The sequence below is a fragment of the Pteropus alecto genome, unplaced genomic scaffold, assembly GCF_000325575.1.
Source record: "Pteropus alecto unplaced genomic scaffold, ASM32557v1 scaffold71, whole genome shotgun sequence".
NCBI lineage: Eukaryota > Metazoa > Chordata > Mammalia > Chiroptera > Pteropodidae > Pteropus > Pteropus alecto.
The window spans coordinates 9,980,454-9,998,078 of record NW_006433024.1 but is presented as its reverse complement, the minus strand read 5'-3'; the positions used below and the strand labels follow the sequence as shown (position 1 = coordinate 9,998,078).

At 35.9% G+C, this 17,625-nt stretch overlaps 1 protein-coding gene across 2 annotated transcripts; it reads right to left on the bottom strand.

Moving 5' to 3' along the window:
- Positions 1 to 2,626: 2,626 nt before the first annotated feature.
- Positions 2,627 to 17,315, bottom strand: DEPDC7 (DEP domain containing 7). 2 transcript variants are annotated; one of them, XM_006908011.2, is made up of 9 exons: positions 17,185 to 17,315; positions 10,012 to 10,402; positions 7,472 to 7,599; positions 6,495 to 6,684; positions 4,607 to 4,818; positions 3,723 to 3,865; positions 3,416 to 3,541; positions 3,240 to 3,318; positions 2,627 to 2,950 (listed from the first exon to the last, which is right to left on the bottom strand). In XM_006908011.2, exons 1-9 carry the CDS (start codon positions 17,255 to 17,257, stop codon positions 2,757 to 2,759), a joined length of 1,536 nt encoding a protein of 511 aa, XP_006908073.1. In that variant the 5' UTR covers positions 17,258 to 17,315; the 3' UTR covers positions 2,627 to 2,756. The 2 variants fall into 2 exon arrangements, with proteins under 2 accessions (XP_006908073.1, XP_015441851.1); XM_015586365.2 differs by having other exon boundaries at positions 2,792 to 2,933.
- Between the last annotated feature and the right edge of the window lie 310 nt (positions 17,316 to 17,625).

Sequence of the window (17,625 nt, the reverse complement as noted above, 5' to 3'; positions counted from 1 at the left end):
ATATGTTAAGATAAGCCCATTTTGGAGCCTCATCTCCCTCAGCCCCAGGGTGTGAGGACCGTGACTAATCTCAGGGCTGGACGACTAGTTGCTGCTCCAAGAAAACCATGCTTTCCTCAACCTGTAGCGGTAAGATAGCGAACTATATGAATAGGAATAGTTTTTGTGCCTAATCTTAAAAAATAAAAGTTACATGAACAAATTGTTCATTTGTAAAAATGCTTTAAGATTGAAGAGTATAAATCACGTATGCCTTAAAATGAAGGTAATCGTCTCCTGTAGCTCATATACTTCTTATATTTAAGTAAGTAGAACAAAATAGGGTTGAATTAGTGCCTTCAAACACTACTTCTAAGTAGATCACATGTGGGCAGGCCTCTATTGAGTGTCCTACTTTCCTTACATTAATATAAACAATTTTCACATGTGGAGAGGACACTGCCACAATACCAAAACCACTATTTGACATAGAATAGCTACTTGTAATCTTCTGAAATATTTGAATTATTTCCTTTAAATATTAAAAATATATTGACACATGTTCCAGTTTGATTTTTGGCTTGCAAGAACTGGAAACTCAAATTACCTCAAGGTAAAGAGAGTTCACTCCAAGTCTGGAAAGAGACTTGGAAGGAGAAAGCTGGCAGCTGCTCTAGAGATCTGTCATCTCCGCGTCTCACAGGATCGCTCTCATCACTTGTCTGCTTCTTGTTGCAAGCTACAGACTGGCTTCTCTATTTTCTTAGTTGTTGCTCCCTCATAATTTAGATTTTTCTATATAAAATTTGGCCAAGCTGATTTTCATGCCGTCAGTCTCATTTACTTATAGGTAGGCTGTCCTTGGATCAACGCTTAGCCCTGGTCTCCTCAGCTAGGTTGGTGGGGAGGCTCACAGCCACGTAGGCATTAGGTGTATAAGTGGGGATGGGTCCCTAAGAAGGCATCGTGGATGAGTGAATGAGGGCACACAATAAACAGTCGACAACTCCAGTGATACAGGAGGGCCGCCCAAGGCATTCAGGGTAACACTGGACCTGTGGTTTAAAACTTTAACAGTGCTTGCAGTAAACATGACCAATTTTTCTTAAAACTTTATTCTTGCTTATCAAGTTTGAGGTAAACTGTGGTTTTACTAGATTTCCCATGAAACTATCATTCTGTTAGAAATGATGCTTCTTCTAGGACCATGAATACAACCAGACAGTTAATTCTGCCTTTTTAAATAATCATTCTCTTTGATGATATGCAAAGTAAAGGTTGCAAATCAGATAGTACAGACACAGATGCTCTGCCAACTATAGTCTCATCACTTTCAGTAGTTTCTGAAAACTTCCTCACACTTAAACCATGAACTCTCTTCTTCCACTTTAGTGTAAAGAGCTGCCTTCCCTGCTTGCCTATGCAAACGACTGTTATTTCTTGCTTTATTTGAATAGGTATCAGGGATATATTATAGATATGAGTCCTCAACTTCCACTTAAAGACTAGTCAGTACCAGTTATATCTTAGAAAATAAAGGAATGACATGCTAGCATATTGGTGCATCATTTTAGTTTTCTCTACCAGTCATTAAAAGTCGAGTTTAAATAGATAAAATCAGTTTATCTCATTTTTAGGTTTATTATTCCAAGGTTGACAATTTCAAATTGTATTATATTGCTTATTTACCAAATATATCTTGGAATAATCATTAACTTGGATAAAAAGTTGAAGACTTTAGTTCTAATGACAAATTTACAAGAAATACTGGACAGAGAGGAACATGATAAAGGATAGGCTAGGCTTGCAATCAGCAAAATCCAGATTGGGAAATTCAAGAACTGACAAGGTTTATTCAACAAGAGACCGAGAAAGTGAGAGGGAGGAAGAAGGAGGGAAAAGGGGAAGGGGAGGAGAGGGAGAGGAGACAGAAAGAGGAGAGGAGAAATAACCTATAGATTAATAGAGACTTAAAAAGCACATTAATCAATTGTAATTTATGGTCCTGGTTTGGATCTCCATTTGAATAAACTGTCAAAATCATTTAAGATAAAAAAATTTGAACATTTCATATTTGATATTAAGGAACTGTGGGTTACATCTGACAATAATATTGCGGTTATGTTTTTAATGTTCTTTTTAGCCATACATGCTGAAATTTTATAGATGAAATTATTTCAAAAATTTGCTGGGGTGGGAGCAAGGAATGGGTGAGAGCAGAGATGAAACAAGATTGGCCATGAGTTGACAGTTGTTGAAACTGGTTAAGAATGTGGCAGTTCATTATTTTGTTCTCCTTATTTATGCATATGTTTGAAATTTTCCACAGTAAGCCTTAAAAGATGTTGAAGTTTTCAAAAGTGTTAGGAAAGTTCAGTTTCTGACTTGTCTAGTTTATGGTAATTAGCAAGTTCACTATCATATTGTATATCTCGGAGGAGTACCTTTCAAGGTACAAACCACACCTATTAATGTAATTATGGACATCCTGTTTAATATTTTCTTATGTAAACAATGTAATGTCATTTAAATTCCTATGATGTTATATAAAGTATTGTGCACAATAATTATAAATCAACTCATCCAAAGAGAGGTCAGTACTTAACAGCAAAACACCATCTAATAACTCACTTCCAGACACAAAAGGTTATACAAAAAAATTTTTATTAAGTACAGTTTCATATTTAGAAGAACATTCAAGATTACAAATGCGATTGGATCTTTAGGATACATAATTTATTCTTAAAATACACACATTATATACAGACATTAGAAACTCAGTCTCCAAAATACTCAATAAAGATGTTTGGGTGACACTTATAAAACTGATCTAGCAATTTTTTCTTCTCTTTGGCAGACAGTTTTGTATCCTCATCAATCGTCTTTAGTAAACTCAATAGCTCATCCTTGGTTGTCTTCTGTGTATGGTCAGAATAACCATTTTGATCAATTCTCTGGCAAAAAATATATCCTTAAATTTTAAAAGCAAAAAGTTGTTAATCTGTTCCTCAGATTTAGCTATAAAAATCATATTTATATACTTTATTCCCCATTTTGTAAGATTCACTGAAGGTGCTGACTTTCTAACCCTGGTCAAGCTGGTTTTGAGCATTTGGAGGCTCTCTGCTAAGCCTAGATAACTCTGAGGAGATTGTTGAAAGTTTAGAAGAAATTAAAGTACAACTACATAGAGCAAAACACTCAAATAAACAACAGGAATTATCTTTGGAAGATCATGAAAATAATATTTCTCAGATTACCTGTGTTTCTGTTTGGATCTCTTCCCTTCTGGATGGCCATGAGCTTAACACTGACAATTTTATGTAGAGTTCCAGGAATCTTTAAAAAAAAAGAAGAGACCTGGGACATTATTCAAATGCATTTAAATCTAGTGATCTATTGCATAAATTCGACTCGACTACTTTCAGAGTTTTACCTTAAAAACATCTTTTTGATGATCCATTAAAAATAGTACCAGAAGATCAGTTTTGCCTTTGGATAAATTTTTATTGTCAACAATAGCTTTTGAGAATATCCTTTTCACAACCATTCGGTTGTCGCTCTATAAAAATAAAACAAAACACACCTAATGGTATATATTTAAAAGAATGAGTTAAATATAAAAGGCAATGTTAAATATTAACAGCTATTATCCACTTCAGCATACTTGATGATAGAAGAATCTGACATGTGGGTCCTATTAAGGATACTGACTACAATTAACATTTAGATAAAAGACTTACTTCTTTCTGTAATTTAAATTCAGAAGGATGTGCTGCAACAGCCATGAAATACAGTAGTCTTCTAAATTCTTCTCTATTTTGGGAATCCAAAAGCTTTAGAAAGAGCTGAGTAGCTTCTAATGCTATTTCAGTCTTCCCATTCACTTTAGCCAAAAGAAAAAAAAAGTGGTTTTAACTTGGACCAAATGACTATATTAAAAAGGAACAAAATTCGAGTTAAAGCTTAAGCTAAACAGTAAACTTATTCAACACAATATTCAAAAGCAAAACAAAACAAAGATTAGGAATTACAGTGAATGACCAATACAATCGAGATAGCCTACTCTCAAATTGGCAATTGATACCCTAAGTCCTTGTCATATAATAATCTTAGGATGTTAAGTCAACTCTTGGCTTTGTACATAAATTCCTTAATTCAATAAATTTTGAGGGTACACTATGTGAACAGTACTGATGTATCCAACTCTACCTGAGAAAAATAGAAAGGATTCTCTGATATCTCCAATTTGTTTTCAACAAACCACATGGAACAGTCTGGTTCATTGGTAGAGGGACAAAGAGTGTCTGCCATTTTGAAGAGACTGAAGGGGGAATAGTGGTGGTACTCGTATTGCTTTCTAAAGAAAACAATTGCTACTCTATGCTTATAAATCTTCCATTAAATGCTTCTGCACTCTCTTGTGACGACCAAAAGTTAGAGCTAACTTTAGACCTTATTAAAGCCTCTTTCCAAATGATTCCTAGACATTTTGGAATAAAGTGCTTTTCAAGAATCAATCTAGATTTACTCCTAGCTTGAAGCTGTACCATTTTGATTAATTTTGAGGATAGTTTTTTTTTTCTTCCGAAAGACAAATTGTAGTATCCAGTAAGATCTTACTTACCTAAGAGTTCTGCAATTCCATTATGAACATCACATAAATGATTTAACAGAGGTTCCCTACTACTGTAGTATTTGCCAATGGCATTAAACAGAAGTTCTTTCACTAAGTCTATTCTGTCTGGTTGCTCAGGGAAGTTTCTGCTTATGTCCACCACCATCTGGTCTGGAAGGTACTCCAAGCAGTCAACTGCTGCAGAGAGCCATTCATCTTCCCTATGGACATTAAGATATATATATATATATATATAAAAGCAAAGAATAACAAACATACACACGGTACCAAATTTACTAGCTATTTCAAGTTTGCCACTGGGATAAATTTCTATATACTTAAAGATATGTTTCATTCTTTTTAACATATAGCTAGATCATGTATCACAGGTAAAAAGTTCTTCTTAACATATGTCTTCTTTTTCATGTTGCTTTTTAGGTGAAAACAATCTATTCACTACAATATAGAACTGAAAAGGACATCAAAAGTGAAACCCTATTCTTTACATTTGCAGTGAAGGCCTGGAAACTCTAAGTAACTTGGCTCAGGGTTCCAGACAGGTCTAGATCTCAGATATGACTCCTAGGCCACTATATTTCTAATATAATGTTGCTTGCTTCAGAGCTCTGTGTATGATCTATTATCTCTCACTTTGGCCAGGAGAGAACAGAGGAAGATAAGGTAAGGTTTCAGAATAATTAAATATTAAGTACAATTTCTAATAAAATATCAGCTGGGTAACTTCAGAAAAATGCTACATTTTAAGAAATAACTTGATATTCAATTTGTTAATATATATAGTTTCTTAAAAACCAATCTTGGACTCTATTGCTATAGTCTCAGGACAACTAATAATCAATCTACAACCCAGGTGCATTATCTTGGGCAGGTCGCTTCACCTCTCTGAACATCAGCTTCAAGTTTATAAAAAGACTGCAGCTAGATGATCTTTGAGGTCATTTCTGATGCTGTCTTTAAATTTTAAAGTAAAAATGTTTTCACGTATTACTTTGGAGATATGTCATTTAAATTCTTGTAGAATAATACGCTTCCTTTTTTATATGCAGACAGAGTTCAATAACTAGTATGTTGGGATTAACTTTTTCACATAAGGTTTTAAACCACCCTTTGACATTCAACTGTTTATTAATAGTTCATTGTAATGTAGAGTTGGTGAAGTACTGAAAATGTAAATTGTATTCCAAAATTTCCATCTCCCTAACTGTACTGGAACACTATCAACTAAGGCAAAATAATTAAAAATTAAATAAGCTAAAAAATACAAGATTTTAACCTTTAATAATTTTATTTAGGAGAAGAGTTTCAAAGTTAGAAGGATTATAGAACTCTTCTTTAAGGAAAAATCATAATTACCTTAGCACTTGAAGTTAAGCCTTCAAACCTTAAGATTTATGTTCAGTTAATGGTAGTCAGAGATGAGAGAAAGAGTTACTTTCATTTCTTTAATAAAACTAGTTAATTAAAAAATACATATTTAATAGGCATTATAGAGGAGTATGAAAACATATGTAGTCAAAGGATTCAAATCACATGTAGCCAAATCTGTTCATTGTTTCCAGGTTTCTTTGAAGACCGGATAGCCCTAAGAAACCAGACAGACCTACATTTTAACAAAGATAGGAAGACTGAGCATAATCATCTCTTCATTTGATGTGCAAGTTACATGTGAAACAAAATGAATATGAGAAGTACTGAAATTTAAATCTTTTTCTAATTTTGACCAAGGTGATTTTGTTCTTCACTTTCCCAAATACTGTTTATCAGCTGACAATGCACATATGATCCTACGAACATGAGAATTCAAAAGATTATCTTAAAATCATTAGCTATAATCATCCTATAAAAATGCTCAAATTATTATAGTTTTTCCACATACTGAGAGTCACTATAAGCCTTGAGAATCCCTCGATCCAGATAGTTACTGTTGTTGGCCAAGTCAGGCTGCCTCTTAGGTTGAGGAACTTTAGGTTCAACCTCTTGCTGTCTGAGTAAGGAGTCAAGAAGTGGAAGGTCTACAAGTTGTAGTAGACGCCCAATTGTTTCTTCTTGCCATACTTCATTAATAACTACACAGGGAAAAATGACAAGGTGAAAAGTAACAATTAATAGTTACTAAATGTTCACCACAATATCTGTCCAGGCAGGTCTACACGAATAAGTTTGTGGCAAAAAAAGAAAAGAAAGGAAGAAAGAAAGTCAACCTTATAAAGTGGTTTCCTAAAGTAAAACAATCAAGATTTGTTTAAAGTGTAGGAGAATAGACTTTAGACAACAGGAATTCTTTTCATTCTTGTACTATAAAAAGCAATATGGCAGAGATAAGAGATCAAGTCATATAACATGTTAATAAGGACTTTGAAAGAATGATTCATTCAATCTGAAAACTAGCTTGAAACTTATTGGCTGCAGATTATTCCACTCGGGGTTTCCACAACTGGGGTGGGGGAGGGAAGGTGGAAATAAGTCATTAAACTATATTCCAATGCCCATGGACAAGAAGAACATAAGAATTCTGTTAATGTTTTAAAGGAATTTTTAAATTTTCATGTAAACTAATAAAATCTTAGGAAAAGAAATATCTGAGAGAATATTTAAAATAAATAAAAATCTGCATGCAAAACATTTCAGATCTGAACCTCTGCCAGCTGATAGGACAAAAGTCAGTGTTCAAGAATTGCAACACTGATCTATTTGTTAAAGATAATAGACTTCTGTTAAAACTTTAATACACAGTATGTTCTTTCTTTGTGCTTTGAATATTTAAATTCTAAAAAAAGGTTAAGATTGAAACATTTTAAATAACTTTATTTGAAGTCAGTCTTCTATTTCTTACTTGTATCATCTTTAGCTTACCTTGTGGAGACAAAGTGGCAGCAATATTTACATAAGGGGAGGTAGTAGGTTTTAAACTCAGATTTTCCCACAGATCCTCTAAACTTGCTGATTTGATATCAGATGACTTAAATAATGCATCTGCATACCTAAAATGAATTTATTTCATAAATTAATGTTTATTAGTAAGCCCAGAGAAATATTTTAGTATTCAAGAGCCAAGCATTTCTAGAAAGTTTATGTATTTCACAGCAATCAGAGCAAAAACAAATGCAAATTCTAAGAATAGAATTCAGAAATATCCCACCTTTTTTCTCAAGTCTAAATATACATATTCTAAATTCTCCTTTGAACATTTAGATTTAAGAAATTCAATGACTAAAATTTTAGTCTGAATTTTAAAACAAACTTTATTATGCTTAATGTTTTTATCAAGTTATCTCTACTTCTGGGGCATTCTTTGGTAGCTGGTGCTCATCATTTCCCAAATACAGACCTAAAATCCTTTATCCATAATCCTGAAACCCTAAAACTTTGAAAAATCTTAAGTTTATTCAGAAGTCATGACAGAACCCATCCTGAGGCTATCATAGCCTTTATTTATCCCAGTTAGTATGAATATTTTGTTTACTGCATAAATATTAATGTGGTTGATTACCAGATGCTGTCCCAGATCCTTCTAGGGGTGTTTATCTAATACATATTACACAAAATTACCTTTCTAAAATCTCCAAAGTCCCCAATTCCTAAGTGTAGCAGTCAGATACCAAGGGACCTGCATGTAGACCTGCATCTGGGAAGTGTTGACTGTGCCCCACCTTATGCTTGTATTTCCTTCCTATATACATAGAGGTAAATTTTATCATCCTTTAAATAGAGTTTTAAAATATTTGAAAGTCAATACACTAAAACTCTGACTTTGGGTCAGATGTGAATCATAAGAGCTTCTATTAGCTCTATACAGTTTAGCTGAGGGGAATAAAAGGGAAAAGTCTCCCCCACCACACACACACACATGACAAATAACTCAGTTCATTATGTACTTATCGCCTACATCCATTTCAGTCACTGATTTCTACAATTCTGTCCCCCAGTCTCCCCTTAAATGATTCCCTCTTTTCCAGCACTGCTGCTTACTTCACACTCATCTGTAGACGGCAATATTGCAATAGATTCCGAACTAGCTCTCCCTATTAGAGTGACCATACAGCTGCCAGGATGACCTTTCTAAAAATACAGCCTCATCATGCTTAAAATCTTTCTGTGGCCTCCCAAAACTGTATGATCAATCTCAAACTCCTTCATCTATCATATGAAACCCTATGCATTCTGGCTCCCACATGCCTTTCATACTTAACATCTGCCATTTGTAGATTCTAGTAATACCCTACCTGCCTGCCTTCACCTTCTGTGTTCTCATACCACTTTGTATATAAACTCATTTTTCATACTATAATTGTAACTTGAAGCAGAAAACTAACTCAAAGTTTGTTTCTGCTAAATATAGAAATATGAACAAAGAAAAATTCTAGAAGATATTAAATAAATGTAAGTTCACTGTACTTCATCAGTCTACCCATAGACCCAGATTTTAGGCTAATTTACTGTTTCAAAAAACCTGCCTGCCTTCACCTTCTGTGTTCTCATACCACTTTGTATATAAACTCATTTTTCATACTATAATTGTAACTTGAAGCAGAAAGCTCAAAGTTTGTTTCTGCTAAATACAGAATATGAACAAATAAAAATTCTAGAAGATACTAAATAAATGTAAGTTCACTGTACTTCATCAGTTTACCCATAGACCCAGATTTTAGGCTAATTTACTATTTCAAAAGTAACATAAAGCCAGTCAACATCTCATTAAAAACTAGGCAAAATCCTGAACTACTTCCTTGATATTTTTTTTATTTAATTTTTAATTTTTATTTTTCAATTAGCATTGACATTCAGTATTTGTGTGTGTGTGTGTGTGTGTGTGTGTTTCAGGTGTACAGCATAGTGGTTAGACATTTATATAATTTATGAAGTGATCCCCCCAATTAGTTTAGTACCCACCTGACACTATACATAGTTATTATAGTATTATAGATTATATTCCCTATGCTGTACTTTACATCTTCATGACTGTTTTGTAACTACCAATTTGTACTCCTTTATCCCTTCACCTTTTCCACCCAGTCCCCCAACCCTCCCTCCCACCTGGCAATCACTAGTTTGTTCTTTGTATCTATGAGTCTGTTTTTGTTTGGTTTGTTCCTTAGATTCTACATATAAGTGAAATCATATAGTATTTGTCTTTCTCTGACTTATTTCACTTAGCATAATACCCTCTAGGTCCATCCACATTGTTGCAAATGGTAATATTTCATTTTTTTTTTTTATGACTAAGTATATTCCATTGTATGTATGTACCACAACTTCTTTATCTAGTCGTCCATTGATGGGCACTTAGGGTTGCTTCCATAGCTTGTCTATTGTAAATAATACTGCAGTGAACATAGGGGTGCATGTATCTTTTCAAATTAGTGCCCCATGATAATCTTACATTATATACTAACCTGGAAGGTGAATGTAGTTTGTTCTCTTCACCAAATTGACTGTCTTGATTAGGTATCGTTGTGAATCTATAAAGGCTGCAACTACTATCTTCAAATGTAGGTTTTTTGTCTTTTCTAAAGACTTTGGTTGGAACGGCTTCAAATACTTTATAGTCCATAAGTGCTTGACACACTCTTACCACTTTGGCCCGAGGAATATCTACATCACCAAAATATTTATTCTGAATTAGGTGAGAAAAAATGACATCCACGGCTTCAGAACCAACAAAGCAGTCATTGTGTCTTTTTAAGTGGTGCCTTCGTTTTTTCACCTCCACTTGTGTTTGAAGGGTGTTTATAATGCTGCTCCACACATATGTGGCTCCAAATGGTTTCTGGGCCACACTGAAACCTGGAATGACAAAAAAATGTCACATAATAACCCTGTTCATTTGTAATAAGGTCTAAGCCATCCTTAAGCAAAAAATGGCAATTTCCAAAGTTATCAGTAAGGAACAATTAGAGCAGTTTGTTATTGATATATTAAATTAGTAGCAGCAATTCATTAAAAAGTTTAGTGTCTACTATATGCTAAACACTATTGTATGTGTTAGAATAGTGAGCAAAATAGCCCCTGTTCTCATGGACTTATACTTTGTGGGAAGACACAGATAATATATACATGTTAGGCCAATGCTGAGAAGAAAAATAAAGCTAGGTAAGGAAGAGAATGCTATTTTACATGAGATGTCAGGAATGACCTCTCTGACAATATGATATCCGAGCAGAAGCCTGAGTGAAACCAGGAAGCAAGCTATACAGATATCTGGAAAGAGAGCACAACAGAAAGGGCAAAAGCCCTTAAAAGAGGAAGGAGGCCAGCCAGCACTGTCTGAGTGGGCGACCAAGGGAGAGCACAGTAGGAAGTGACATCAGAGGAATGGAGATGGGGTTTGGAGTTGAAGGGTGCAGATCAAGTAGGACCTTGTGGCAGTTACCAATTACGTACAAGGAAGTCTATTAAGTGCCTCCCATAAATGATCTAATCTTTATAAGCAGCCCTAGGAGGTAGATATCATCTCTATTTGGGAAATGAAAAACAGATTCACGGAGGTTAAGTGCAATTCCAGACATTATGTTATAAGAGGTAATACTGGGATGTGGCTCGTGGTCTATATAATTTTAAAGCATTTATCAATCAGGTAGCTAGAAAGAAAGCAAGATAGAGGTATAGTTATTGATACACACACACAAGGTTGTTGGAATAAAGTAATATTTTTACAGCTTCCTATTATGCATGCTTATGAGTTAAGTACTGTGGAAGCAAGGTAAACTAACAGTTTGGTTCCTGCTCAATAGGAGCCTATTGTAGCCTACTGCAAAGATAAGAAAAGCAGAGAAATAAGGCAGGGTTTTAGTCAAACAGAAAAGAAAGAATACATGCTTTCAAATATTTCTTATCACATTTTTCTCATTGTAATAGTAGGCAATACTCCTAAAATAAGGCACGATATCATAAATTCTATAATATATACTATCCACAGTACACAGGGGGTAAGACAGAAAAGGAAAATAAGCAAGATTCAAACTTGGAGAGATCAGATAGCCTTTAAGTACCAGAGGAACAGACTTCTGGGCTAGTGATAATATTAATGATGAAACACATAAGTCAGTTGAACTACAAGTAAGTTAGCATACAAACCCTAAAAGATAAGGCTGAGTCACTTATTAATTTGAGATCAATAAGACAAATGAAGGGAGTGAGAGGGAAAGACTACACAGCCTCAGGTGACGTGAAAAAGGCTAATCTGCACATGGGAATTTAAAAGTAAAGAACATCTTTCCCCATATTAACTTGCTGCTTAAATATAGGAAATCAGGAAGTTTTACAGGTTGGATAACATAGTATAAAAGATTAAAGAACAGGTTGGAGCAAGACAGTAGGCACCTGTGAGCCACACAATGTTTCCAGAGTCCTCCAGGCATGACACAGTTCAGCCCCTTCAGGTACCCTCTGTTCTCACTGACCAGTTAATTCCCAAACATTGCATCCTGAGATATTTCCCCCTAAGCGTCGCCACCCACAGACCCAAACTAGCTCAAGTTCATACAGATACTTTAACACATTATATACCCTGGACTTAAGAAAATGTGCCAAAACCCACACTAGGATAACCCGTTTTTTTAATGCTGACTTCACCAGTTGAACACGAACCCCCACTGCTGGACTGAAACTTATTTATCATCATCTAATAGCTGAAATGAGTGTTGGTATAGCAGACCATGGCCAGCAAGATGAATTATTGTGATTTCTAAATAGGATTCAAGAGACCAGAAGTGTACAATGAATGCTTTGTAAGTGTAGCAATCAGAATTTAAGCTTCAGTTTGTCCTCAAACCTCACTTGCATGTGAGCTGGAAAATTCTTTAAAATTCAACACTACCTACATTTTGATGCTTATTTACATTTGGTCAAGTGTGTTCTAAAATCACCATGAGGAAAGGAGCGAAGAGTCTGCAGACCAGCAGCAATAACACCGGATAAGAGATTTAACCTCTATGGGTTGGTTTCCTCATTTACTGCTACAAGAATTGAATGCTATGTTGAAGGCTAGTTTCAGGTCTAAACTGCTGATTATAGGATTTTAGAGACTGAAATCATATCTCTCCATTTAGAGATGGACACTGAATTCAAAATATGGTACGAAATGAAGTATGTGAAAAAAATTGACCCGATCAGATAAAAAGCTTTTTGAAAGGTGGCCTCATGAGAGATTTGGAAATTGTTTTAAACTAAATCTGTAACACAGTACACATGTTCTTAAATACTATCGAAATCTAAGCTAGTTAACATTCATTTTTCAAGCAGTCTCACCTTTATTTGTTTGAAAAAATAAATAACTTTTTCAAAACCAAAAATCTGCTGTTGTTTGTATTTAATGTCTACCAGAAAAAGTTCACCAACAATAAAAATGTTAAGCTTCTGATGTTGAACTCTGATATATATATTTGTAACACTACAAATAACCATCTTCACTTCTAAAATGCACACTAATAATCAAATTATTACTGTAATAATTCCTTAAAAATCAAGATATAAATATACATGTCAGGAAATTGCATTTATTCAGGAGTTACAAGGGGATAATAGCATCGACCATGATCTGTGCAGTCAACATCAACCAGGTTCCTGCTTTGAAAACCTATTTAAGAGCTAAAATGCATAATCACTTCAAATAGTGAGATTATATTAACTCCTTAGATCAGTATGCACATTATAAAAATGGATCTCAGTATAATGTAAACATACTCACAGAATTACTAAAACATGCTAAATATGAACATGTAACAATCTTATTTTCATTCTCATTTAACTCCCCACCACCACCCACCAAGAAAAGAATTCAGATAGCCCATGGTAGGCAGTTTTCCACAAATCCTGAAGAACAGTGAGCTAGTACTTTATTTCTTTCAAATTTCCTTATGGTTTTCAGAGGTTCAAATTACTTAATTGCCTTATAGAACACCTCACATAATACACTTGGTTATTCAATACTTGTTAGTTGTAGATTTTTGCCAACCACTAAAAAATTTTAAATAAGCATTAACACAATGGTTGGTTCATAGTGGCTGATTTTACTCCCCACTGGACATTTGGTAATGTCTAAAGACATTTTTGGCTGTCACAAGCTGAGGAGGGGGCAGTATTACTGGCATCTAATGGGTTGAGGGGCCACAGATGCTGCTAAACATTCCATAATGCACAGGGTCAGCTCCCGCAACAACAAAAAAATGTCAATAGTGCCAACGTTCAGAAACCTTGGGTTGACTGAATAATGTTCAGACATGGAAACTTGTCCTAAGGCAACAGGCACAGTGCTAGATTCTGTGAATATAAAGAGTAAAACAAGAGCATGGGTTCTGGAGTCCCAGAAACCTGGATTCCATTTTTATCTCCATCATTTACTAATAATGCAATCTTGGGCAAACTGTCTAACTTTTTTTTGTTGCAAAACAGAACTAATTCCACGTCTTTCAGATAATATATGTAAAGTGGCTAGCACAGTACGCAGCGATTAACAGATGTCTATCTAAAAACAAAGGAGGAAACTGTCACAATCTAGAAGAGCCTAAGGAAACTTGGACTCAATGTAATGTATATCTTACATGGGATCCTGGAAAAGAAAAAGGACAGTAGGCAAAAACTGAGGAAATCTGAGTAAAGTATGAGCTTTAGTTAATAACGTATCAATGTTGGTTCATTAATTGTGACAAATGTACTATACTAATATAAGATGTTAATAATAAAGAAAACTAACTTTATGACTTTTTTGTAAATCTAAATCTATTCTAAGATTTTAAGTTATTTAAAGAGTAAAAAGAAAAGGAAGGGTGTCTTTCTTAAAACTAAGAGAACACAGTCCACACCCTCTCAAAGAGTTTACCCTTTACCTGTTCATACCACCTGAATGATGATGCCACGCTCTAAACAAGTATGAATTAAATAGACTACTAGCAAATGCAAAGACAAGATGTGACACATATCAGAAAATAACAACTAAAGTTTTTAATCATTTAGGATTTAAGAGAATTTTATAGAGGTTTTAAAACATTACTCACAAAATTGTCAAGACAAAAGAAAAGGACTACATTTATTGGACACTAACCAAAACCTGAAAATAGAGAAAGGTAGAGAACTACATTTTGGGTGTTAAACTAAGCAGCTGCAACTGTTTTTCTCTTATATGGCATTAGAGTTCTCATGCTGAAGTCTGAGATTGCCTCTGAAAAAAAAGCTGCAGGCAGGTAAAGTATGTAAAATAAATCTCTACTAATAGGAACAACTTAAAAATATGTTAAGAGAACTATTAACAGCAAACAGACATAGGAAAAGATGCTCAACATCACTAATCATCAGGGAAATGCAAAACCACAATGAGATACCACTTCATACCAGTCAGAATGGCTATTATAAAAAAGCAAATAAGATGTGCTGTGGAGGATGTGGAGAAAAGGGAACCCTTGTGCACTGCTGGTGGGACTGCAAACTGGTGCAGCCCCATGGAAAACAGTATGGAGATTTCTCGAACAACTAAAATAGATATACCACACGATCCATCAATTCTGCTTGTGGGTATTTATCCAAAGAAAACATATATGCACACCTATGTTCACTGCAGCATTATTTACAATAGCCAAGATATGGAAGCAACCTAGGTGTCCATTGGTAGATGAATGGATAAAGATATGGTGTGTACACACACACAAACATACACACACAATGAAGTATTATTGAGTCATAAAAAATAAATTCTTGCCCTTTGTGACAACATGGATGAGTATTATGCTAAGTGAAATAAGTCAGGCAGAGAAAGACAAATACTGTATACATATATGTGGACTCTAAAAACAAAACAAAACAAAACAAAAACAGACTCATAGAAACAAAGACCAAAGAGATGGTTACCAGAGGGAGGGGGTGAAGGGATGGGTGGAAAGAGAAAGGGGATTATACTCAATAATATTGTGATAAGTTTACATGATGACAGTTGATTATTAGAATTAGTGGGGTGATCACATTGTAAAGTATAAAAATGTTGAATCACTATATTGTATACCTGAAACTAATATAACTAATATAAAATTATATACTAACTATACATAATTAATTAAAAAAAGAACTATCAACAAAAGTAGGCATTTGGCCACTGCTTTAATTCATACAGATTAATGAGATAGCATATGGGAAATACTTTGAGCTCCCTGGAAAAGTGATACCAGGTGAATTCAAAGAATTAGGTTACAGTATGAAGGGATAACAGGATAACATACCACTTTCTTGTTTGTCTATATTAAAAGACAAATATCTTTGAAGTTATGGCTAAAAGTTAAGATACAGACTTTATTTCTTCTACATAAATCAAGTCCCTGGTCATTACAGCTCCTTTAAGGTATGGAAGAGTTACTAACCCGTAGAGAAACAAAAGTACAGAGCTGCTTGGCAGAGCACACAGAAAGGAAATGGCAAGGAACCAAGAACTGGAGGCTCCTATTACTGTGCTCACTGGGACTGTGACAAGGCAACGAAAGGATGGAAGAGGGATTATCAAATGCTAACAGGTAGGGTTCCAACTGAAGCAAACAAAACAAATAAGAAAAGGCAGTGGGCCCTTCTCTGCTCAGTGCACCTGGTGTCTTTTCCTTGGGTTCAAATCTGTTAACCAGCACTTCAACTCTTCCCTCTGAGAGTCATCTACTTACTTTTGAACACATAAGCCGTTACAGTGAAAGGGATGGTTTACACCATCTAAGAGCCTACTCGCAAATGCCTGAAGCTCAGTCGGTATTTCAACTGATAGAGAAGACAGGGTGCCATGTTTTTAATCACGTAAAGTTTGGGAATTTCTTTCACTCAGAAAGTGAGCCTAAAGATTTCTAAAGGCTTCCGATATCATTCGATTTTAAATTCTCAGATGATGAAGCATTTCTCCTCTTTTCACATTGTAAAACAAGGAGAAATTCTGAATGTAGGCATCATTATCTGAATCCTTTAAACTGGATCAGAATAAGTTCAAGATTATGATCCATTCTTAGAAAAGTACAAATGAGAAGTACTTCTCTATGACAATTTATCATTAGCATTTTGCAGATTAAAAGGAGCATTACTTATTGTAAGTCGAACGCAAGACTAGGGCACCCAGATGCACCCATTTGACCTAAGTCAATTCACTGACCACTGTTACCTGGTTGGCATTTCACAAATGAAAGGCTTTTGTCAGGAATCCAATTCCTATAACACCCCACAGCGCAAATACAAAATGGGGAAAAAGTTATAACTTATCTAAAAGGGGGCGGGGGAGAGAAGCCAAGGGTTATCTGGATATCTTAACTATATTGACTGAATTGTAGATACGCTAGAATTGGAGTTTTATAACTGATCATCCCATTTGTTCATTTGGACATTTAAAGAAACCAAGATGCTAAGCAAACTGACCCCAAAGATATGATTAAGCTGGTGGCAGAATTCACCAACATCTCTCCTAATGTCATATAATCATTAAAAAAAAAAGAAAGTCAAAACTTCTATTCACTGAAATACTGCTTATCCAGAAAGTATCCCGTGCGAGAACAGCTAGAGCCCTGCAACCAGCCCCGTGACCCCCACCGTCCCCCAACGGGGCCCCCAGCACCTACCAGGAGGCCTGTGCGCCGGGCTGTGGAGAGCAGAGAGATTCAGCGCCGCCGCCTTCTCCCGCACGGTGGCCATGGCAGTAGCTGCCGGGACACCACCACCTCGGACCGCTGCTCCGCGAAGTGAGCGCCAGCGCGGGAGCCGCCTGTTAACTTGTCCGCGATGCCAGGCCCCGCCCTTCCCCGCCCCGCCCCGACCCGCGGGGCGCCTCTAGCCGCGGTCACGTGCGTGCCGGGGCGGCTCGGCAGCGGCCGCCCTGCGCACGAGGGGAAGGTGCGGCCCCAGCCCTCAAGGACGACGCGGGCCATTTCCGTCGTGAGCGGTAGGCCAGGTAGAAAGTCTGCCAGTGTGCCCGGCCCCGCGAGTCCGCGCTGGCCTCCGAGCGGCCTGCACCCCATGGCCGCGCAGCACCGCCCGCGCGCAAGCTGAGGCAAGCGCCCAGC

Excerpts from the sequence above, each read along its gene's own strand:
- DEPDC7 (XM_006908011.2), bottom strand. The coding sequence starts at position 17,257 with ATGGCCACCGTGCGGGAGAAGGCGGCGGCGCTGAATCTCTCTGCTCTC. Across the intron at positions 10,403-17,184 it reads CCCGGCGCACAGGCCTCCTG|GTTTCAGTGTGGCCCAGAAA; the intron begins GTAGGTGCTGGG and ends TTGTCATTCCAG. Across the intron at positions 7,600-10,011 it reads AAACTACATTCACCTTCCAG|GTATGCAGATGCATTATTTA; the intron begins GTTAGTATATAA and ends AATTCATTTTAG.